Source organism: Palaemon carinicauda, chromosome 17 (genome assembly GCF_036898095.1).
Source record: "Palaemon carinicauda isolate YSFRI2023 chromosome 17, ASM3689809v2, whole genome shotgun sequence".
Classification (NCBI taxonomy): domain Eukaryota; kingdom Metazoa; phylum Arthropoda; class Malacostraca; order Decapoda; family Palaemonidae; genus Palaemon; species Palaemon carinicauda.
The window spans coordinates 58,287,979-58,312,288 of NC_090741.1; the positions used below are offsets into that span (position 1 = coordinate 58,287,979).

General features: G+C 36.8%; 2 protein-coding genes across 10 annotated transcripts in view; one reads left to right on the forward strand and one right to left on the reverse strand.

Annotated features, from left to right (window-relative positions):
• The window catches only part of didum (dilute class unconventional myosin), a 309,989-nt gene that overhangs the window by 250,246 nt on the left and 35,433 nt on the right, over positions 1 to 24,310 (forward strand). The gene's annotated exons all lie outside the window — the stretch shown is intronic.
• The window catches only part of LOC137656788 (unconventional myosin-Va-like), a 20,071-nt gene continuing 6,009 nt past the window's right edge, over positions 10,249 to 24,310 (reverse strand). The window contains exons 2-9 of one of the 2 annotated variants that reach the window (XM_068391082.1): positions 23,436 to 23,477; positions 20,986 to 21,129; positions 18,824 to 19,173; positions 18,319 to 18,427; positions 17,511 to 17,659; positions 16,133 to 16,390; positions 12,256 to 12,375; positions 10,249 to 12,078 (exon numbers count right to left, since the gene is read on the reverse strand). In XM_068391082.1, the coding sequence (XP_068247183.1) occupies positions 11,953 to 12,078; positions 12,256 to 12,375; positions 16,133 to 16,390; positions 17,511 to 17,659; positions 18,319 to 18,427; positions 18,824 to 19,173; positions 20,986 to 21,129; positions 23,436 to 23,477 (1,298 nt within the window). In that variant the 3' untranslated portion in view covers positions 10,249 to 11,952. The remainder of the gene's footprint in view (positions 12,079 to 12,255; positions 12,376 to 16,132; positions 16,391 to 17,510; positions 17,660 to 18,318; positions 18,428 to 18,823; positions 19,174 to 20,985; positions 21,130 to 23,435; positions 23,478 to 24,310) is intronic. The other variant, XM_068391083.1, reaches the window with a different exon arrangement.

Below are 24,310 nucleotides of genomic sequence, written 5' to 3' on the forward strand. Positions count from 1 at the left end.
ATTAGGCCTGGTGGATGTTGGAGTTGAAACTACAAGACCAAATTGTCTGAGAAAATAGTTATAACAGGAAACCAAGTTATTTGCTTGCCACCCAAAATGCCTTTTTTTACAATTAAAAAGCTCTACATGATTAAGGTTGCTTTGAAAAAATAGAAATTCGATCCTACACGAATGCTAATCATCGTCCTTAAATTATGACTTCAACCCAGTTGGAATAGCCGTCAAACTTCTAATGATGATGATGTAGTTGCGGGGAGGTGGAGGGGTAAACCCACCGACCCTACAATTGGCTAAGCTTACTTGAAATTGGCCTTGAACTGATCCGATGTAAGTCCTGCTACTTCATCTGACTGTTTAAACTTTTTGTTTTTCTTTTCAGAAGTGTGGATGTTGACGTATGGAGACTCCACATACAGAAATGCGAGTGTGACCTGGCAAAAGATGTGTTTAGGTCATGTCTAAGCATGCAGTGGATCCTCATCATCTTTGTCTTGTACATGGAGTGTCATATAACTGTTGACAGTCATCCCTTTGTGAGGTGTGTAAATCTTTGCCTGCTCTGCAGTGGGTGGAGTTTTGCAAGAAGTAGTATAAGAGAGGAATTCTTCGGTTTTGGATAGGGCAACGCCCAAGTTGTTGTAGACTTCTCGACCTGCTTCACCTTTCTCGGATTCCTCAATGACTGGGTTCTTTTGATGCCTTCTTCAGGGAGTGCAGAAGTATTGCTTTTCCCTAGTGAAGGCAATACTCCTCTGCCTTTCCCTCAAAGTTTGCCTTCAGTTGTGCTGAGCGACAACGATATGTAGGAGAACTTGGACATGCGTTAGGTTTGGCTTTCATTAGGCATTGCTGGTGTTCCGTCAGCTTGAGAAGATTCTGGTGTTGGCTGATGCTAGGACCTTTAAGCCTTCCCTTGTTGCAACCTTACCATCTTCTCGTCCACCTGAATAGGCACCATTAGACGAAACGACCATTGATGTATTTTTGCCTTCTGTTTAAGAGGAACCAGTGACCCATTCCACTGCAGTAATGATATTTCTAGCTCCCAAATCATCAACTCTGAAATCTGGTGAGTGGGATAAGAGGAGCACTCACTCTTTCCACCTCCCAGCACACGTATCTAAGACTTAACCCTCGGCTACTGAACCTTTGGATGTTGCTCCTTCTCCACCCAAAATGAAGTCACCGATCACAAAAAAAACTTTTGTCCTGTCTTATGAGACTTCAGGAGCTTGTCGTTTAGTGAGGTCGTAAACAGTACAATCGTCGACAAACCTCAGTCAGGATCTCGGTCACTATCCAATGATTCAAGGACCACTTGGGGCCAACCACTTGCATTCTCCTGCTCAGTTTGTGTGGTACATGTTCCTTCTGCCTGGAATGAAGCAGGGTGTTGGAGTAATCGAGTAGAGCACTGCCCGCTCAATGATTTCTACTGCTTTTGGGCAAAGCTGCAATGACAGGACCTCTTTGTTTGTTCACATGTGCCCCTACGGTGGTGTTGATGATTAACCCCACTGAGTGACTGACTAAAGGAGGCAAAAGTGTCAAGTGCCAGAAGGGCTACCTGCAGCTCCCAATATGTTTATATGGCATCAACGCTCTTGTTCGGACCACTGTGTAGATCGAGGTGTGCAGCACAACCTTCCTTTGATGCGTCCGTGAACAAGTGTTCTGGAGAAGGCCTCATAAGGGGTGAGCCCCTTGAGAGGTTCGTCTCTTTTAACCACCATTCTATTTTGTGTCTGGCCTCTTCCCCTATCTGGACCAATGAAACAGGGTGGTCCAGATGTTGAGACTATTGTCCCTTCAATTTCAATTGGAACGTCTGTAGGAATACTAGGTGACCAAGTAACTTTAGGCACTGAAAGGCTGGCAGTTGAGGCTGATGAAAGAATGGGAGGGCCGTCTCAGGCATGTTGCCCTGTCCTGAAATGGGAAGGTTTTCCCAAGGACAGTGTCGATGTCCTTTCTGAGGTAAACTATTCTTTGCTTTAGCACTATGATGGACTTTTTCCAATTTGCTATGATCCCTGGATAGTGACAAAACAAAATTAGCCTGTCTCAGTGAAGGAGAAGGGTTTCCTTCATATCAGCCAATTGTAAGAGATGAATGCCGTTGGCGTTTGCCCATGCTGATACTAGTGTAAACACTGGCGACGACGTGGGGCTGTTGAGAGTCCAATAATTTGCTGGTCAGGATGATATGGAGGTACGATGAATTGGGATCTGAAAGTATACATCTTTTGAGATCTGTTGCCATCATGAAGACCAAAGACATAATTGCCTGTCTCTCTGTTGCTGCGGACTCCATCTTGAACAATACTTAAAGTACCAACTAGTTCAGAGCCGACAGGTCTATGACTGGTGTCCAGTCTCCAAACGCCTTTTCAACCAGAAAGAGTCGACTGAAGAAGCTTGGAGCCCCGTCACTGGTCTCTTCGAGAGTACCCTTCTTCAGCATTGCGTGGACTTGTCTCTGAAGGGCTACATCCTTTGCCAGTCCCTGGCGATAGGATGATGATGATGCTGGTGGTGGAATTAGGGGAGGGAAAGTGCTGATGAACGGGGAGGCGGTATCCGAATTGAAGGATGCTTACCGTCCATCTCTTTGCCCCATAATACAATCACCATCTCCACTTGGGTTGCAGGAACCCTCCCACAAGTGGCATCATGGAAGAGTTGTCCCCCTAGCAGGGTTGTCATCTTTATCCTTTCCCGTGTCGGCCACTGCCTTGATCCTGTCAAATTGATAAGGACTGGTTTGTTTCCCCACTTCAGAATGGATGGAGTGGGACAGGAGTCGCCTCTGTGCTTGTCTCTGAGCCTGCCTAGCTGGTGTCTGTGCTTTCTTGATTGGAGGTGGAGGGGGATACAATCGTCGGAAGGACACTGCTCTGCGTAGCCGCAAGTGCTGGCTGACTTGCCTCCATTTCCCGGATATTGCTACAACTTCTTTAGGGAACAGAGCAGGTCCCTTTAGTGAGGCATTCCTAAGGTCCAATATCTCCTTTCGGCGAATCTAATGAAATTTGGAGGCTACAGTATCGCACTGCTTCAACATCCAGTTCACCCACTGGTTGGAAGCTTGGTGAATCAGGAACTCCATAGCTCTAGCTCCCGTGAGGATGATGATGAAGAGAGCCTTTCTCCTATCAGGTTTGGACAAGTAGCTGACCATGCCTGACCAGTAGTCAATCCAGGAGGCAGCCAGAAGAGTAGCCATCACTCTTCTCTCCTTACTCGAAACCTCAGTTGAAGTGAAGGTGATGGACTGAGACACCCGGAGTCAACGGAGCCACTGCAAGATCAAGAGTTAAGGTGGAAGGAGACGCCTCTTGTGTGCAGTAGTATTTCCTCTGCCACGAGAAAGCCCTCAAGGAACCCTTTCTTGCAGAGACCTGCATGTCTACCTAGTCTAGTCCTTCCAAGGCCAGGACTGACCAGGGAAGCTATAGGCGAGGCCTAGTACCCAGAGGTGCACTACAAAGCCAATTGATGGCAGCTTTCCTCTCCTTGGGAAGAGTGCAAGGTGTCTCTCCCAGGCTATTGACTTTGCAGATGAAGTTTAATATCTGTGAGAAGGTCGAATATGACTTGCCTTCCTCCGTATACGATGCCTTATTGGTGGCCAGTTGAAGGAGGATACCGTCAGATCTGATGGAGTCATCTTCACTATCATACCTTGCCAGCCTTGGGAGGGGGTCGAAGTCTAAGCAAATCTAGTTCCTCTCTCCTGTGAGGAGACTGAGGCAGAGAGCAATTAGTAGCCATACTCCTTAGGTCCTGGGGTTCCTTGTGAGGTCTAGGATCTACTGGAGCACTATACCTGGTCTTCGTAATGCATCCACTTCCTCTCTTTGGCATACTCAGAAAGATCCATCGCTGGTCTGGGTCTTTCTTGGTTTGGAGCGGGCTGTTGATCTGATTCATCCTTTTTCCATCTGAGGAGAGAGGGAGCTAGAGGTCACGTCAAACTCGATCAGTGGCAACTGATAATTGTCAACCAGGATTATCTCCCTAGTAGACAGAGATCCCCGATGAGTGTGAGGTTGATGGTTACCTCAGGGGGATGTCTTGTCGGCTTCGATTGCTCAGTCGTGGGTTGTCAAGCTTAATCGGCACCATGTCGAATTCATCAAATTAAAGCATGGCTCATTGAGGGGTAAATGCTTTAGTCCTCTTCGTTGGGTGAATGCTTTAGTCCTCTTCGTTGAAGGATCCCTAGAAAGGTCCTCCTGGGTGTTATTGTTTCTTCCGTCAACGCGGGTTGGCGAAGTTCGTCTAGACGAGGCGCATCTTGTTAAGGTTTGTAGTCTATGATTTTCTGACTGGAGAAAAAGGGCTGGCCAAAGGTTGCCTCATAACTTTGCAAGCAGACACTGGAGAGCTAGAGTGCTGAGGAGGGTTCGCCTGTAGGCATGATGATCAGGTATCCTGTGGTCTGTGTACTTCAGAGGAATGGTGTTCAGGCAAAGTCCCTCGCCCTCACTTACAGTCCTTTGCAAGCAGGCGATCTTGAGGCAAGTCATAAGCAGAAGCATGTTTCCCTAAAGAAGGGCCTTTAGGAGAGAGGTTTCCTTTGGTGGTCTTCGACAGTGGTTCAGAAACGGGGCAGATGACATTGGGGATAGGAGGCCACCAAGGATGGACTACTTCCCCTGGGCTCTCAAGGGGGAAAAGCTGATGACTTCTGCAGGCATAACATTATCCTGAAGTGATTACCTCCACCAGGCACTCCTTAGGAGGAAGACCTTGAAGTTCGAAAGAGGTCCATAACAATCATAAGGCATTGTCTATCTGGAAAGAAGCATTAGGCTACCTAGGGAGGAAGCCCTCCAGTTTTGCTAGGGAAAACAGAAAGGTCTCTTTGCTTCAAGGTTTGGCCAAAAATCTAAGTGTCACCATTTACCTGACTGGCCTCGGAGGTGACTGACTAATGAGTAAAGGTCGAAGGGCAAGTTATAGGGGGTCAGAGGAAGAAGTCAGGACTTCGCGGAAGATCCCTAAAGTAAAGACTACCTCTTGGACTAATTCTTCCACCTGCCATACCTTTCACACTGGGAGGGTGAACACTCCAAAACCTCATCACAAGGGAGGACTGCCCAGGCACAAAAGGTGAGGATCCGTTTCCCTGGAGCTCATAATGGTGTCATAAATCTTGTCCGACACCCCGGACACTTCCGCATATCTGCAGGCATCCCCTCAGAAGATCCAAAGCTGCTAACATGCTGGAAAAAGAAAAGAAATTAAGATTGCCAATATTCCTACCAGTGGGAAATGTCTTATCTCACTGATGGCTGCTAATCAAGTGACTATTCGGTGAGCAAGCAGAGGAGATCGGCTTTCCCTGCTCCCAGTTGGTAACTACCGACCAAGAATTTACATCTTGTTATATAACTGCCATTTATTCCAGCTTCGCTGTTCTCTCTCCTCTGTAAAGGACGAAGATTGATTTGTACCGGAACAAATTTCTGATATCTAATAAGGTCCTTGTTTAGAATTACTGCATTTACCTCTAATACCCATTATCTGGGAACTAAGAGGTCGCCAGAGCAAACAAGAAGCTGCTTGTTTTTTTCTTTTCTTGATAAAAGATTAAGAGATCCTGAGCTAGTAATAATCTCCTTTGGGAAACAGTCTTATGCTTTTGGCAAATAGAAAGCAATTCTCATTTCACAGCTATAGGAAAGTCAAAATGTCACCAAGTTTTCATGTGACAGTTCAAGCCTCTTCCCACCTCAAAGGAATTAGTGAAGGTACTTGTCTTGCTAAAGAGCAGCCTTGCAAGAGGTCTCTTCAGCAGCCTTCTACCTTTCATAATGATTTAACCCTGGATAGGTACGATGGGTCGTTTGCGACCCCGAGCGTCAAAAAAAAACAGGTTTTTCTCACGTGACTCACCCCCGTGACTGAATTTGTGGGTGATCGACCTGCAGGAGGTGTCTCCCCTACACGCTCTAGTAGTGTCCAGATGTGCATTGCTGTAGCTGTACTCCTTCCCCGATTTCTGAGACGCGTCGGGGTCGTTCGCGTCCTAGTTTACCCTTCTAAGGTAGTTTGCATAATTATCAAAGTTATTACGTATTATGAAATTGTCGTAGAATGGTGCAACTTGTATAGGTTATCAGTTGTGGAAAGTCTTGGTGGATTGTTTGGCTACCATGTGCATGTTTTTTTTTTTAGTTAAAATGTCGTTCATCACCACGAGGACCATTTTACCGCGAGTGCCCCTTTTTCATTTTTTTTCATTTTTTTGCCAAGTCATTTTTCCGTAAGATATTGCCAAATAGTGTCGTAAAACTTTTGCTTGTTTAGTGTTGGAAAGTGTGTCTAGATGATCTGGCTACCCATGCATGACTTTGTTTTTGTCAGATACGACGTAGTTATTGGTATATTGGGTATTTAACTGCGGTTACCAATTTCTGTTTTTTTTTCAATATTTGAAAAAATTACTACGTAGTAAGGAATTGCCGTATATTATTCATTTTTTTTTCATGTTTATGTGTTAGAAAGTGTGCCTTGATGGTTGGGCTAACACGTGCATGTCTTTTTTTTTATCTGAGATGTCGTATATTAGAATGTCGGGCATTTTACCGCGAGTGTCCCTTTTTCATTTTTTTTCATTTTTTTGCCAAGTCATTTTTCCGTAAGATATTGCGAAATAGTGTCGTAAAACTTTTGCTTTTTTAGTGTTGGAAAGTGTGTCTAGATGATCTGGCTACCCATGCGTGATTTTGTTTTTGTCAGATACGACGTAGTTATTGGTATATTGGGTATTTAACAGCGGTTGCCAATTTCTGTTTTTTTTCAATATTTGTAAAAATTTACTACGTAGTAAGGAATTGCCGTATATTATTCATTTTTTTTTCATGTTTATGTGTTAGAAAGTGTGCCTTGATGGTTGGGCTAACACGTGCATGTCTTTTTTTTTATCTGAGATGTCGTATATTAGAATGTCGGGCATTTTACCGCGAGTGTCCCTTTTTCATTTTTTTGCCAAGTCATTTTTCCGTAAGATATTGCGAAATAGTGTCGTAAAACTTTTGCTTTTTTAGTGTTGGAAAGTGTGTCTAGATGATCTGGCTACCCATGCGTGATTTTGTTTTTGTCAGATACGACGTAGTTATTGGTATATTGGGTATTTAACAGCGGTTGCCAATTTCTGTTTTTTTTTCAATATTTGTAAAAATTTACTACGTAGTAAGGAATTGCCGTATATTATTGATTTTTTTTTCATGTTTATGTGTTAGAAAGTGTGCCTTGATGGTTGGGCTAACACGTGCATGTCTTTTTTTTTTTTTATCTGAGATGCCGTATATTAGAATGTTGGGCATTTTTCCGCGAGTGCCCCTTTTTATTTGTTTTGCATTTTTTTGCTTAGTCATGTTACCGTAAGGAATTGGCAAGTAGTGTCGCAAAACTTATATTTTTACAGTGTTTGAAAGTGTTTCTAGATGATCTGGCTACCCATGCCTATTTTTTTTTAGCCAGATATGGCGTATATATAAGTATGTGTTCGATTTTCCTGTGATTGCCATTTTTTCGTTTTTTCCCATTTCTTTCAAAATTACTACGTACTAAGGAACTATCACAGAGTAATATTTCATTTATATGTTTATTTGTCGGAAAATATGCCTTGATGGTTTGCCTAGCACGTGGCTGAATTTTTTTTTTTCTGAAATGCCGTATATTAGAATGGCCATTTTTCCACGAGTGCCCCTTTTTATTTGTTTTGCATTTTTTTGCTTAGTCATGTTACCGTAAGGAATTGGCAAGTAGTGTCGCAAAACTTATAATTTTATATTGTTGGAAAGTGTTTCTAGATGATCTGGCTACCCATGCCTATCTTCTTTTTTTAGCCAGATATGGCGTATATATAGGTATGTGTTCGATTTTCCTGTGATTGCCATTTTTTCGTTTTTTCCCATTTCTTTCAAAATTACTACGTACTAAGGAACTATCACAGAGTAATTATTCATTTAGATGTTTATTTGTCGGAAAATGTGCCTTGATGGTTTGCCTAGCACGTGGCTGAATTTTTTTTTTCTGAAATGCCGTATATTAGAATGTTAGCCATTTTTCCGCGAGTGCCCCTTTTTATTTGTTTTGCATTTTTTTGCTTAGTCATGTTACCGTAAGGAATTGGCAAGTAGTGTCGCAAAACTTATATTTTTATAGTGTTGGAAAGTGTTTCTAGATGATCTGGCTACCCATGCCTATCTTTTTTTTAGCCAGATATGGCGTATATATAGGTATGTGTTCGATTTTCCGGTGATTGCCATTTTTTCGTTTTTTCCCAATTCTTTCAAAATTACTACGTACTAAGGAACTATCACAGAGTAATGATTCCTCTAGATGTTTATTTGTCGGAAAATTTTGTTTACTTTTTTTTTGATTGAATATCATCAAATTTTTTTAGCTAAAATATTGTTTTACATTTTTTTTTTTCGATTTTATTTCCCTTCAAAAAAATTTTTTTGGGTCAGAATTTTAATTTTATAGTCGTAAAATAATCGACAATTATCCAGCAACCCACCATACAATTTTTATGCATATCCAATAATAATTAGATTAGTAAATAACACCTTGAAATTGACATACCCTTCCTACATTTCAAGTGGCAGATTAGGGAGTGAGTCAGTGTGGTTGGCGGCCATTTTGTGGACATATCCGAAGCGTAAGCTGCCCTATCTATATATATTCTTGTTCCCTATAGAATTTGTGATATTTTGGTATATTTTTACCTGCATAAATATCATATTATATATTAAATATATGTATTTTTTTACGAAATTTCTAAGTACTCAAAAAATTACCTTTAGATATGGCCCCTGATATAAATGTAATTTACAAAATAATGAAGATTTTTTTACATATTTCTATTTTAGGATAACATATGTTTATTCCCTAAAAAAATTAGCCACTTCCTATTTCATTTGGGTACCCAAAAAAATTCATGAAATTTGGACAAATTTTTTTGGCCAAAAAAAGTTACCCTTTTTTTCTCATTTCAGATCTTCACCTCCATGGGTCTGACTTCATCCAAAATACATCAAGATGTGTCCTAAACATTCAAGAATCAATTCCTAAAAGGATTTGTGTATATATGTATAAACTTTTTTTTTATGAATTTTTATGTCGGGTCTTTTTTTTTTCTACTTTATTTTTTAAAATATTTATAATAAATAGTTTTTCTGCAGATGAGTAGTATTTATCTTTACAGTTGTTTTAAGCATTCATTGAAGTTTTTTTTGGCAAAAGAAAAAAGGAGGTTACTGCAAAAACTGATTTTTCAAGAATTTTTTTTGCCGTCGGGGTCGTTCGCGTCCGAGTATACCCTTAAAGGGGTGTTCGCGTCCGAGTATACCCTTAAAGGGGTGTCCGAGGAGCGTACCTATCCAGGGTTAAAAGGTCATTTTTTACAAAGAGATCTGAAGCATTGCACTTTTCCTACTGGTTGAGATGTTAATCTTGACAGAGGATTCTCCCGGAGTATTGTACCTTTCCTAATAGTTGAAGAGACTAAGCTTGAAAAATCAGCCAGAGAGAGTTTCTCTCTCCCTTTATTTTTTTTTTTTTTTTTTTTTTTAAGCATTATACCCTTTCCTGATAGTAGAATGTTTTTACCAGAAATTTCAGTTTAAATTGGAGTTTGCTTTTTCATCCACGATGAGTGTAACCTTCAGCTTGTCAAAGGAATGCTCAGTTGTCTACTAGGAAGTAATGTTGACAGGTTTGATGAGAGAAAGGTGTTAAGTCTTGTTATGCTAAACCTTGATGGATGTCGAATGCTCGTAAGAAAATTAAGCCAGTCATTCAAGATATATCAGAAGACTACATACATTTTTACCACTTCTTTGTAAACTTTGTAAAAGTGAGTGATTGGAAGCACTCTTGAACTTTTGAATGCCTCAGCAGGAATTGCTTTAATGTACTTCCAAAAGACTTGTAATAGCCATATGCCACTAGGTACATTGTAGGTCTTCAGTAACTGCCCCAGTCTCCATGAGGAAGGACCTGAGACATGCCTTTAAATGGTGGTAATCTTGAGTGGGGAATCCATAAATTGAGAAAGGTCCTTTGTACTGTTAGGAGTCTCACTTGGAAATGTAGAGCTGCCCTCCTGTAGTCCACAAGGAATGGCAAACTGGTCTCTTGTCACATAAGGCTTCTTGTATATGAATCCAATTTGACCGAGTTCTTTACCACAATACCACCAGAATGATTGGTAAAGAAAAGCTGGAAAATAATTTCGGTTTAATTTCCAATTGACATTTTAATCACAAAGCAACACAGGGCAACATGATTCCACTCAGATCTTATATACATAACAATCTCAAGTCTTTCTTAATCATTAAGAAAAAATAAATGCAAATTTATCCATCTGGTTCATGTAAAATGTAAAATATACTGATCTGATAATGTATCAGGTCAATGCAGAGGAAAATTGTAATTGGCTCCTAACTCAAAAATATTTAAAGTTAAGCCAATTATGCATTTGGGAAAAATAACTGCTAATTAACATCACAGAAGTTAAAAATTATGCAATATATTAGGCTAACTCAAGATCCAGATTCTCGTGAGTGATGAAAAAGGGGCAGCTGTTTTTATGATGGGTTTCTTATGTGATATGTAGCAAATAATCTGGAGCGCTTACCCAATGTCTGTTCATGTAAATTCAGTTTTGAAAATTGCATGACAAACCTTATAAATCTACATAAAATTGTGTACACGGGACTACCAACTGGCTATACCTATTAGAGCAAACAGTAGATGTACCAGTGTCCACTGACCCAAGTTTTACCTTTTAGCTACATTCACTATTAAGATCTGCATCTGCACAAAAATTACACAATAACACACATAAGCTGCTATATATTAAAAAATCATTGCTGGAAATTAACAAGTACAAAGTTTTGATACTTTTCATGTAACTAAACAAACAATTGTGACGGTGCTTGTGCTAAGCACCAAAGCTGCAGTTTTAAATAAATTCCATACATACATTAACTATTTACAGAATATTACTGAACAAGAATACAATCTGTTTTCATCACCTCGTATATGTTTTTAAGTTTTGAAAGAGATCATCAAGGAAATTGCAGTTTTGCTTAAGTACATTATTGTTTTTACCCCTATTTCCTTGAAGGACAAACTCCCCCTATACTATTTCTGTACAGTATGTATATTATTTATGTATGTTTCATGTGTATGTATGTACATACGTACAGAACACGTGAATAATTTTCTTTTACTGAAAATTACAATTAACTTGTCAAAGCTGAACTATTAACTTTACATAATTCTGTATTACTGTATATGTTATTTTATGTAGGAACCAAAAGGAGCAAGAATCATGCTTGCCATAAACTCTGAACATCCATACAATAAATAAATAACACTATCAATCATATAATACACTAATATTCAAATATATGTTCTGGAATGTGCATGGAATGCATAAGGAGGAGGAGATTGAAATCTCCATCACATTAGTACAAGTAAAAAAATGCTTTTATTGTAGCCACACAGGTACTTGCAGTGACTTTATTATCCTGCACCTTCATGATAAGCACAAAACTCCATAAACAGCAATCAAGCTGCAATGAAGGTCACGTTAGGCCCTTCTGGCCGGTAACATTTTCAAAATGACATGGTTTTAAAATATCATACATAAAACTATTAGCGAATGTTATGGAATGTACAGTATTTAATTTCTTTGCAAATTCAATCTCTCTTATATATGCCCAAGCAAAAACAGCTCACAAATGCAATTTTCACTTTCAATTAAAAGTATATGAACAAAATGATTTTCAATGTGTTCTATAAATATCATAAAGAAAATGTTAAGGAATGTTTATCATAGTATAAAATTTACAGAAGTACTAACACTGGACTACCAGTCCATTTAAAGCATTTTTCAAATATATATAACCCCCAAGTTCCTTATTAAACTTTCTTCAACATGCTGAGGCTTAGAGAATCTGGTAACTCAATATCCTCAAGATGAATGCTTGAAGGGTTGAATGGGAATCTCACGGGGAAGGCAAATTTGGTATTCATCAACAACGTTGCCTGGAAAATCAATTGAGTGTCTTAATAGCTTTAGATAACTTTTTTATGAAACTGTGGGAAACCATTCAGATTACACTTGAATGGTGAGGTTTAATATGGGTTTGCAAATATTCATGTTATAGACACTGTATGTTATTATTTCTAGTACAGTATAACTATCTTATAAACAAAACATACCTGAGCTTGTTCACCCTCTGCTCGTTCCTGTAACTTTGTTTGGATCTTGTGAATGAAGCTAATAGGCACTCTCTCCTCAAAATCATCAGCAGGTGTATAGAGGTTAAGGATTTTTATGATCTGGAAAAATAATGATTACAGTATGAGTAGTCTATTTATTATGATGCATTGTTGGAAAATTAAATACTGGTACGTAAAAGTACAGTACACTACTGTAATTTGAACAGAAAACCTTTTAGCCGACTGGTGGTAAATAGTTTAAGCAGACAGGTAGTTTTCAATAATTTTACCCAACTGTGAACATGCTGGAACAAATTTGACGTGTTTAAAGCTTTGGTGCTAGGCCTGCTCCTTAATTTGATCATCTTCTAGGCCTTCATTGCTATGTAAAGACCTCATGCTGTTTTCAAAATATAAAATTTTAAAAGTAATTTGTATTTTTTCTAGCTATACAAACCTAAGTCCTTTAGTAGGGGTAGATTCTGGTGACAGCTGGTAATGGCCAATGAAGAATTATCTAGGTTCTAGCAACCACCATCCAGTATCACTGGTGGTCTCGGTCTGACAGTGCTGAGTCTCTTCATACTCTGGCTGTTGTGTTGGACATACGTGTTCCTGATGCTCTCCAACCAATCTGAGGTTTTGTGCAGTTTTCTCCTAATAGTATCTTTCTCGTTACAGTACGAGTGTGAAGGAACTTCGTAAAATGCATACATGTCCAAGACTGCTGGATTGTCATTGTGGAACTTTCATAAGTAAGGATGAGATTGATCTTAACTGTGTTCGATGTGCAAAGGGCAGCGCTCCACTTTGTATTCCCCTCGAGTGGTTGCCGTCCCAGTGGGCAAGATTTCAGCATAGGAAGGAGAAAACCAAGCGTATCATTCTCCTTTGGTTTCATCCGCACACCGAAGATGATCAGCAATCTTTATCCTTAAGGGGAATTGTACAAGGAAGTAAACTCCCCTGCTTCCCCTAGAAAAGCAGGGAGGCCTACACTTCAAGATAATTCCTGATCTTCAGTTTTGTATTTGCTGGCCATTGAACTTGCTCTGGCCAAAGCTCTCTGAATATTGGATGAGAAGTCCCCTGTTCTGCCGACAAAGCACTCTGTTGCATCATTGCCCATGAGCATTGACTCCAATGAAAAGGATATTGTCTCCAAGCTATGCTTACTCCTCTGGGAATGAGGGAAGTATCTTCCTGTGCTATTGCCCTGTTGATTGTCCTGTTATACCTAAGCCAACAAAGAGCGCTCGTGTATCTCTCCGGCCTTCTGTCTCAAGAGGTCATATCACTAATATCTACACTCAAGAAAGTCTTGTTGTTGGCTGTGGAGGTAGGATTTTTAGAAAACTTCTTTACCAAAGATTATGGAAAGAATAAACCTTAGAGGTCCTTAGGAGTCACTCCCTCTTCCTTAACAGGGCACTGGTCTACTGGATACAGCATGCAGGAAATGAGTATGATGAAAGCTCTACAAGAAAAAACAATCTGGCAACCCCTGATGACATTTATCAATTGTATTACAGAAGCCAAAGGAAAACTAGCAAAGCAAATGATGATGTTCAAAATTAATGCCGCTCTTGGGTACTGGATAATGACTAGTATCTCCTACCAAGAGTATATTTTTTTGAGTACTTGTCAGTTCTCAAGTCTAAGCCCTCTTGTAAGAAAGAGGATGGAGAATTTACAAGGATGATATCTGTGGCAATGAACAGGTGGGAAGCCCACAAGTAATGACTTCTGTGGTAATAAACACATGGCAATCCTACAACATATATCCCTATTTTTGCCAGACTGCCACTATAAGTAAAAACTAAAGTGTGAGTCCACAAGGAATAGTTGTAACTTCTACTGGAACCAAACACTATATAAGTGTCACATCCTTGAGGATAGTGTGACAATGCACTACTGTACGTCATAAGCAGATCACTTATCTTAGTGGAAGATTCATTGTTGCCCTGTTGAAGGTCAGCGATTGCGACTTACTTGTATGATTGGGAATCACATATGTTATGAAGAAGCTAAGGAAGTTATATTTTTATTTTTGCAAAGTAGAGATTCTTATATGGTTCTTCATCAAAATTGTGAACCACAAGCATTTGATATTAAAGAGTAAATTTAAACTTACCGCCTCGGAAGAAGCAAGCAGGGTGTCAGGGGTACGGGGAACTTATGAACCAGGTGGAGTTATAGGAGGAGCAAGATCATTTCACCTATCTAGGGTAACCAGGCTTGAGCAAATCTTTAGTAGGAAAACACTTTCGTTACTTACAGAATATGCCATTTTCCATATTTGAAGTACAGTATACCTTCTGCTGTGACCTGATGAGCAATGACGGAAGTCAAAACTGTCCCTCAGGGAACAAAAGCTGTCACAGTTACAGGAGTAAAGGCAGTCGCAATCTATAACACTTGAAAGCCATAATTTATGGGCTCGATGCTAGTCTCCAAGATGGCTACACTCATAAATAAAGTCTGCTTGACCATATGATGCTTTAAAATTATGCTGGGGGATTTATATCTCCCATGCAAGACTGTAGGGACCCTTTCCCCATAACTCTTACAATGATATTCTAACGGTAAGAATTTGAATCCATGGGCCCAGAATCAGGCGAAAATGTATACCTAAAGTACAACTCGAAGTGGAAGAACAGTAGGTGGCATTTCAAGAGCAACCAATACTGCAGGCTTTACAAGATACGATGAGACCATTGCAGCAGTGAGTGGAGGAAGCAGGAGAAGGATTGTAAAAAAGACCCATCAGTTGGAAGGTATCCCTGGACATTCAAACAATTTATTTCTATGGTACCTAGCACTACAACAAAATTGGTATTTGTTGAAATCCATGAAGGCATCCTCAGACTTAAATTATTCAAATGCTGGGTGAACTAATAAGCAAAGTAATTAGTAAGCCTAGGAAACTTTCCAGAATATGTATCTTCTAAGGCAGAGGAGACAGCAGAACAACTATCACTACCTCTTGTATTTATTGTTTATAAAGTAGCTCTGGAGATTTGCATGTGGCCAAGGTATGGCTGCAACACACACAAAAAGGACACACAATAATGCACTCTGGCCTATATTTGAAAATTAGCAAATGCTCCCGTTCACTGGAATATCAGTAATTCAAATAAACTCTAAAACATTTTTTTTAAATTTGTTAAAAGAAATTCACAAGTTCTAAAATAAATGCCAAACTAAAATCAAACATAGAACCTGGGGTAATGGTTACTTTTGGATAGAGAACATGGCTAATGACACTGCAACAAATAAGGCCAGTGTGGAATTCTATCATTAAAGGATATGAAAACTCCTCAATCCCTAAAGGAAAAAAAGATTGCAATTGTAAACATAGGTTTTCTAAGTCTACAGTCAAGACATTGGAAAAACAAACAAATTAAAAATAATTAAATTCATACTAACAATAGCCCCTTAATAAAGTACAAAGCCAGCTTCCGAACAAAGATTAGCAAAAAATTACTGAAACCACTCTATTGTATTCATATGTCGCTCAAGAACGCAGTATGCACTGTAGAGGTCTTCTTAAACATTAAGCACAAGTTGGCGCAATTGGAATTTGTTACATAAAGGTATGGTAATGTATGCTTGATAGGTACTGTATGTGATAAATTAAGTAATATGTAATTGTTAAGTCATAATTAAAGACTAAAGTTTATCACTTGCAATTGCTACTGTAAACCACTTTGAATGTGTTGCTCAAGATACAGTATTAGTTTTCTATAGGAGAGATGAACTGAACATAAAGAAGAAAAGTTAAACACTAAACCATGATTTACTGTATTTAGTGAAATAAACTAGGCCTATTAGAGAGAACATGAAATAAAAGAAAAAAAAATGTAAATTTACTTACCTGGGATACAGACAACTTGTCGCACATATCACATATAGAATGAACATCATCGTCTGTCTTACGGGCTTGGAGAAGCTGAGCTGCTTGTATTATTGGAGCTAATGTTTCTGTAACGCCTGACTCGTGGAGCCTCATATCTCTGGTCCACTGTTCTAAGTGGCTCAAATTATAACGTATCTGCATACCCTTTGACCAATGACACATATCTTTGCGTAAGAGAAGATTATTTAAGGATCCAGCGCAGATAAAGTAGAAGATCTGAAAAAAAAAAAAATTGAATTGCCAATTACATACAGTATGGAATTTAAAAGAATTCAATTCTTGACACTTACTTTTAATCCTTGATAAAAACAAATTGCAGCTTAGTACCATTTCACTCAATGAAATCAACATAAGTCACATTGGTGAAAAGCATTATTGCACAATACATCCTCTCTCTCTCTCAAAAAAAAAAAAAAAAAAAAAAAAAAAAAAAAAAAAAAAGCAGCAGCAGCAGCAGCTTATTAAATTTTTCTTTTTAAAGTTACCACCACTTATCTGCTCAAGTATAGTAAATATTCTATCTAAAACAAGTTGTGACTGATTTTTGAGTTAATTACTTTTACTAAGAGACATTAAAAAAAATTCACAGCCAAATCTATCATCAATTTCATTATAATAAATACAGTATATTTCTCAAGTTTCATTAACGAAAGTCTTTTCCAAGCCCAAAATGAAGCTAACTTAAATTTTTAATGTAATTTCTAAACTTTTAATAATTCCTGGACACTGACTGGTGAAGTACCAAAAATTATGTAAGATTAAATGCATATTATGCATCTAAACACTGTACATTAATTCATATACACATACTGTATTCAGTTAAAAACTGTATAAAAAGGGTAAGATTATTCTAACTTTTGAGTAAATATATCTCATGCTTTGCAAGGTAAGAAAGGAAAACTTGAATTTCATATAACAACACATTCAAATATATAGACATAAGAAATATTTAGTTCTTAGCACTTCAATAAATTTCTCTATTATGATTTTTCAATTGATAAATGAACTGGTCTTGCATAATTTTGATTACTATAACTTTAAACAAACTAGACACACCTCATTTAGGATTTTGACTAGCTATTATTGGTGAAAAAATAGTTTTTTTTATATATAAATATGAGAAATGCAATACATTATCAATGTGTTTTATTTACTGAACCCTTCAAGTTAAGTGCATTCATATTATGCATAAAAAATACTGAAAAAGGTTTTATGGAAACATAAGTAATCCATAAATCACACACGTGGTACTTTGATATTAGAAGAAAATGTAAATGCTAAAGTTTCAAGAATCACTTGGAAACCGATGACTTAAGTTTCTAAAGCTTATACATACCTGTCTGAAGACTTGTGTGATAAGCTCAGGATCTGTGCCAAACATGGCCAGAGTGCGGTAGAATTGGGTCATCTCCTTGAGCAAGAGATCTAGCGCCTTCTGCGGCTCTACTGGCGACTCTAGTTCACGGGCTACACTTCCTGCACGACCTGTAGGATTAGTTCAGACAAATATTAGAGAATTTTTATATGAGTCAAGTATACTGTAAATAAAAAGAAAGATCATGATATCTAAATTGACCCCCTCAATTTATATAGGGTATTTCACGTACGTGAAAATATTTAGTATTTTTTCATATTTTCCTTCCTGTGCTTCTTTTAAGGAATATTTTTATTTTGTGATATAATACGGTATCAGTGTATAAAAAAATAAAATAGGAATGTCATATAATACAGCATTAGTATATATAAAATGAAATAAAATTTATGTTTTAGAGACTATATTCCCATTGAATATGATTGTTATTTGAAAAAACAACTTACTAAATCTCTTATACTGAACGTATATTTGAACCAATTCTAGGAGATAACATAGAATCGCAACTATTAAAAAGTTTACACAAAAAGTGAATTTATTTCTTGTCTTATCTTTTAGCAGTACAGTACTATCTAAAACAAAGAGCAAAAACTCTGTGTATTGAAAATTGTTTTCGGTAGAAAGAATCCAACTCAATTCGAAGGCGTCGGTTTAATTTGGAAAACAGGTATCCGTTGAATATATTAATTTATAATTTTTAAAGCCTCCTTTATAAATTTTCTTAAGCATCACCACTAAGCCTTAACAAATTTTCTACACCAAAGATTCTTACCTCTCATGCCACCTGGCTTATTTCCAGACAGGCCTGCGATAGCTTCATGTTCCAAGATGGAAGGCACAATAAGTGGCTGGACTTTTTCCTCCATTAATTTAATTACACCCTGGAAAGATACAAGGATTTGAGTATAATGTTATTTCAAGTCATGATCTGAATTAGAAGTAAACTGCTACAAATGGAAGTTCAACAAATTGTAAATTTTACAAATTGACGTTCATAAACTTTTAAATAAATTAAAATAATCTGCTGTAATGTTCAGCATAGTAACAAAATATTTACATGCCCTTTTCATCAATATTTTGAACTTTGACACACTAATCATGTATAGTTTAGTAATTTTTGCTTAAAGGTGGATAAGTTAAAGGCTATTTATTTTCCAAATTACTATAGTACAGTATCACAATTTTAAAAACTAAAGTTTATATTCAACTGCTATTGATCTTCCAAAATTCTATTTTCAATGTAAATCCTACATGCAACAAACACAAACAGTACTCACATTATATATCCAAACTGCTATGTCTGACAAAACTTGTCTATACTCAGAAAGGTCAAAGTTTTTAAGGCTTTGTTCATTTTGCTTTACAGTATTTTCTGCCTGGAAAGCTTTGTCGCCAGAATATTGCTTAAGGTTGTGCAAAAGTCGCAGTGTATTTGAAAGCCAGAGAACTGTTGAATCCAAGTCTTCATGGCGTTTCTTGATGACTCTTTTAACGCCATTTACAATGTTATTCAGAAGAGAGCGAACCTTTTCATCATCGTTTATATGATCTGTGTGTCTGATACACATAAACAAGATGTATGCTGGCAAGCCAGGTAAAAAGGTTACTGCTACTCGAGGTTTCAACTCTGCAAAAAATATGTTATTTCAACTTCGGTGCACTATTAAATTCAAGAATTGCATAAAATTAAATAACATGTTTTAGCAATTGGTAATACATAGCTATATGAATTTAAACAAATATTTACAGTAGATTTAATACAGCAATGACTTACTACTAAACAATTTAGAGAAATAAATTGGATCATTAATTCTCACAAACCTCAAAGTATTTATTTTATGTACAAAATACCGTTTTAAAGATACTGGAGGCCAAAAATATTCCTTAATACTTCTCAATCCTAAGTTAATTTAGCCTTTATAAAGAATATTCCTACAAAATAAGTACAGCAATTTGGGTCTACTAATATACAGTACTGTAGTACCGTATCAATTCTTTTTTTTTAACATGCAATCTATATATATAAGATTTGTGGAAATTAACTAGATAATTATAAAAATTTTATTCTCATTAATAATAATAACTATACTGTACTGTAATTTATTAGCACAAATATTATGTCACTCATGATTATTATTTAACATTAATTAAAAGCGTTTTCCCAAATCTATTTTAAAAAATGAAATAAATTACTTTACTTAATCCACATCACTATTGAATAATATCTTTATTTTTTTATTGATATGTAAACCATTAGTACTTATGCTATTCCTCAGGTCTGACAGGTTAGATTAATTATAAAGTAAATTTTCTTGATCAACGGTGAGGCTAGCGTGCTAGTCTATCCAAACTGGAAACCCACATCCCAGTGTCACAGGTAAGATTACTACACTTGATGAAAATATTGCTAGAACAATTACAATTGGATCCTATGTCAAACTGGGAATCTTAACCTTTTTACCCCCAAAGGACGTACTGGTACGTTTCACAAAACTCATCCCTTTACCCCCATGGACGTACCGGTACGTCCTTGCAAAAAACTGCTATTTATATTTTTTTTTTGCATATTTTTTATAATTTTTTCAGGAACTTCAGGCATTTTCCAAGAGAATGAGACCAACCTGACCTCTCTATGACGAAAATTAAGGTTGTTAGAGCAATTTGAATAAATTATATTGCAAAATGTGCTTGAAAAAAAAATAACCCCTGGGGGTAAAGGGTTGGAAAGAATAGCCTGGGGGTAAAAGGGTTAAGAGTAAAACTAGAGAGTAAGTACTTGGGTAAGACCCATGAAGTTTTGACCAAACAATAGATTGCTTAACGTGCATTTAGGATCTTAATTTTATTTTTTTTTGTGGCATGAGTCAAATAAGTCGCACTAAAAAAAAAAAAAAAAAAAATCAAATAACCATTATTTGGAACTGAAAATAAATTGAGTCAGTAAAACCTACAAGAGGTAATGGTTAGTTTAGAAACTTAAAAGTGGATTAAGCAAGGAGAAAAATATCTATTACATTTAGGCAAATATTCATAACAGGATTATAGTACTGTTCAGTAAAAGTATTTGAAAATTTCCTAAAATTATAGTTTAAAGGCAGCTACCAGAAAAATAATAAAAATATATGACCAAACTGGACCCAGTAACACTACAGGTAGCATCTCAATGGGTGGCTGGTGCCTTGGCCAACCTACTACCTATACATTGTAAAAACCACCATAAACTTACTTGCCCACTTTAATTGTGTGGCCTAAATCAATTTGCAGGAATCATGCTGTTTAAATGATACTCATTGAAGTTCAATTACATATAACCCGAGTGTAATTTCCCAGGCAATCTGTGACTACAAATTCAGGTGTGTAAACTTCCAAGGCATGTATTGTTTTGTTGTCATTGGTAACCACATAAGGAAGAGAACAGTTTCCAATAGAATAATCTTACCGTAAATAAGCACCCGTATAATTTGCATTTCGTCGGACCTGTCATACTCGAACATGCCCATGTAATCCCTCTCCTTCTTTCGGATGACTGGCATGACATCCGTTTCATTGTTGGCAACGTCAAGCAAGTCAGTGGGATCAGTACCTGTAAAAACCAAAGTTTTGCTTTATAAAAATATAGCGATATACATTGGATCATCTTAATATGACACACTCGGGTATTGTACTGCATTTGTGATGAAATACTAATTCCTCATCAAACAATAATCTTGAATACTTCTAGCTGCCTCCTTCACTTTTAGCACAATAATTTTGAATGTAAGAAATTAGCTGCAGTTCTTAATATTAGATGTACCAAATATGCTGCAGTTTTTTTTATACAGTATTGAATGTACCAAAAATGCTTTAGATTTCAGTTTACCCTATCTTAATCTCAATAAAAAACCTTATGATGTTTTCTGCACATTTCATGAATTACCGGGTATTTATTTACTTCTTTCTACACAGGCCATGTTTCTCAATCATAAAGTTAAAAGCAAATTGGAACCAAATAAGTTTTTGCTTTTCACCAATAAGCCCTAGTCTTAAGGTCCTGATCTGTAACCCTTTTAGGTTCTTCGGAATCATGTACCTGTATACAGGGGAGGGGGAGGGGTCAAAGTAAAAGATATCAATTCTGAACACTGGAATTTAGCATTATCTTTACAAATGATAGCTAATGTTGTAGTAAATATGGTCTAATCTTATTATTCAGACATGTGTTAAACCTGTCAAAAAGTGGAATTCCTTAACCTAAAAAACAAACAAAAAAAAAAAAAGAAAAAAAAACACTGTGCTAAAACAGATTGGTTTGGCATTACATTAATAAAGTCTTTTGAAGGGAAAGTGGTGTTGGAAAGAAAATTCTCAATGGTGTAATTGTTTAAGTATAAAACAAAACTAAAATTACACACATCATAAATGTCAGCACTTACCACTGTTGAAGAACAAACCTCAACAGACATGCAAAGTGGACAAGGGGGAAGATATTTTCTAGCAAGATGTTGGACCCATAATTATGAAGTTCAAATCTATAGACCTTTAAATCACATGTCTGAAATGTTCATGAAGAAATAAACTGATTTCCTATTTGATATTTCAAACTATTTTAATTCAAAATACTATCTTGTAAAGAAATTTCATCTTCAGGTACAACTGAGTAATCAGCAGCTTACTTATTTTAAATTGCAGAATTACATTACTGATTTCTTTCATTTCTCAGGTAATATTCATCTACCTAAAGAAATGAGAGAAACCGATCCTTAAACATAAAAACAGAAAGCTATTCACATTACTGTACAGTATACTGTATTGTATTGCTTAATGCCACACACAACACAGTACTTACTTTCTTATATATTTTTGCTTCTAAGATAAAAGAAAAATTCCAGCCACAAAAGCTAAAAATTGTAACCACCTCCATCTACCTAATACATAAGCTGAAACAAGAATATAAAGAGAAACAAAAAACATCACAAACCAATAATATAAGATAGAATTTGTATTTGCATTCATCTACAATACTTTTTAAGAAAAACCCCCCTCAATAATATCTACTATATTTTTCAAAGGCTGAAATAATATGGTTGGGAAACCATTCACAGCCTTATCCTTCAAGTCATACTGTACCCTTATTACTACACGCAACTTTAATTACAGTACATCTTAAATCTACTAAAATATAATGTCAACATATATGAAGATTCATAAAATAAACTCATCATAAATTCATTCAAATTCAAAATCCATGGGACAATAAAAATACTATTTTCATTAAAGCATGCAAAAGTGTCTGCATGCATAGTCCCAATTACAGTACCATTTACTGATATTGTAAGCCACATGCTGTATTTCACTAAACTTTCATTTATAGGAGAAAGAGCAATACTTAAAACTTTTAATAATTACACCCTTAACACACACACTAGTGTGTATGCTGTGCTTAAAATAAGCCTTTAATTCAAATACGTTAATGTATAACTAAAATTTTAGATAACCACACAGAAGGAAGTTCAATCTAAAAACATAAGCAATCAATGTCATTGTCATAAAACCAGCTAAAGCCTAGAAAACATTATTTAGATTTATGAATTTGAAACACGATCGGGCCTCGTAAGACCATTCAACAACCTAGTGCAACTGGGGAAAATTGCCAGTTGCTGTACAAATTAAGTCAAAAGAAAATTTGATAGAAAGATCAAAGAAGAAAGTGGAAACAGAGGTTTAGTAGAGAATACAAAAGCACTTGCAGAAAATAATTTCATAAAGCCACATGCAGTTCAGTCCACGAGAAGTTGCAATGAAATACCAAATTGTTAATGGTACTGTGTATACATATATATAAAAATGTGTATCGTATATGGCTATGAACCAGTCTACAAATTAAGTGTTGTTGATCAGCAAGCAGCTTACCATGAGGACTGCCTTGGGCTGATGACCGCTTGCTTCCAGAGCCTGTGAGAAGTAACCCAGACACAAGAGGTGATGAAGATGTAAGGTCTTAAAGATGCACAAGGTCGACATAATGCATTCATTCAAGATTGTTAAGTATAAAAAAGAAGAGACCATGTACCTACATCCACTAGGAGCTGGGAGTAACTTTGGCACCAATGAATATTTTATTCTTTGCATACACCATGCAGTAAGTATATATACTAGAAAGGCAATTGAAAGCAGAAACTTCGGTGTTTTGGACTATATTCAATACAACTTAGCTTTTGGGAAAAAATTTTTCGCATCATCAGGGGTAAAACTTTAACATAACACAAATATTCTATTACTTTGTGTTTATGTTCATGCTTTAACCCTGATGATGGGAAAGACAGATTCATAAAAGCAAATATATATATATATATATATATAGAGAGAGAGAGAGAGAGAGAGAGAGAGAGAGAGAGAGAGAGAGAGAGAGAGAGAGAGAGAGGAGAGAGAGAGAGAGGAGAGAGAGAGAGAGAGAGAGAGTCATTTCATGTAGATCACCTATTTCAATGAAATTAATAAGAAGACTGAGTACTCCCAGCAGTCCTAGAGATGAAAAATGTAAATGTTGTACATGTCATAACATTAGTAAATGTTGTGGACAATGCATAGTCAAGATATAACCAAATACCAATTAGTAATTCATAAAAAATATGCAAGAGATGAAAACCACAAGATGCTCATATCAGTTCCATGAAAGGTAACATGTGCAGCTGGCAGGAACCATTTCCCAGAGAAAAAAAAAAGAACAGGAATAACATTCACCAGCCAGTTATTGTAGAGATTCCATCATACAAATACCACAATAG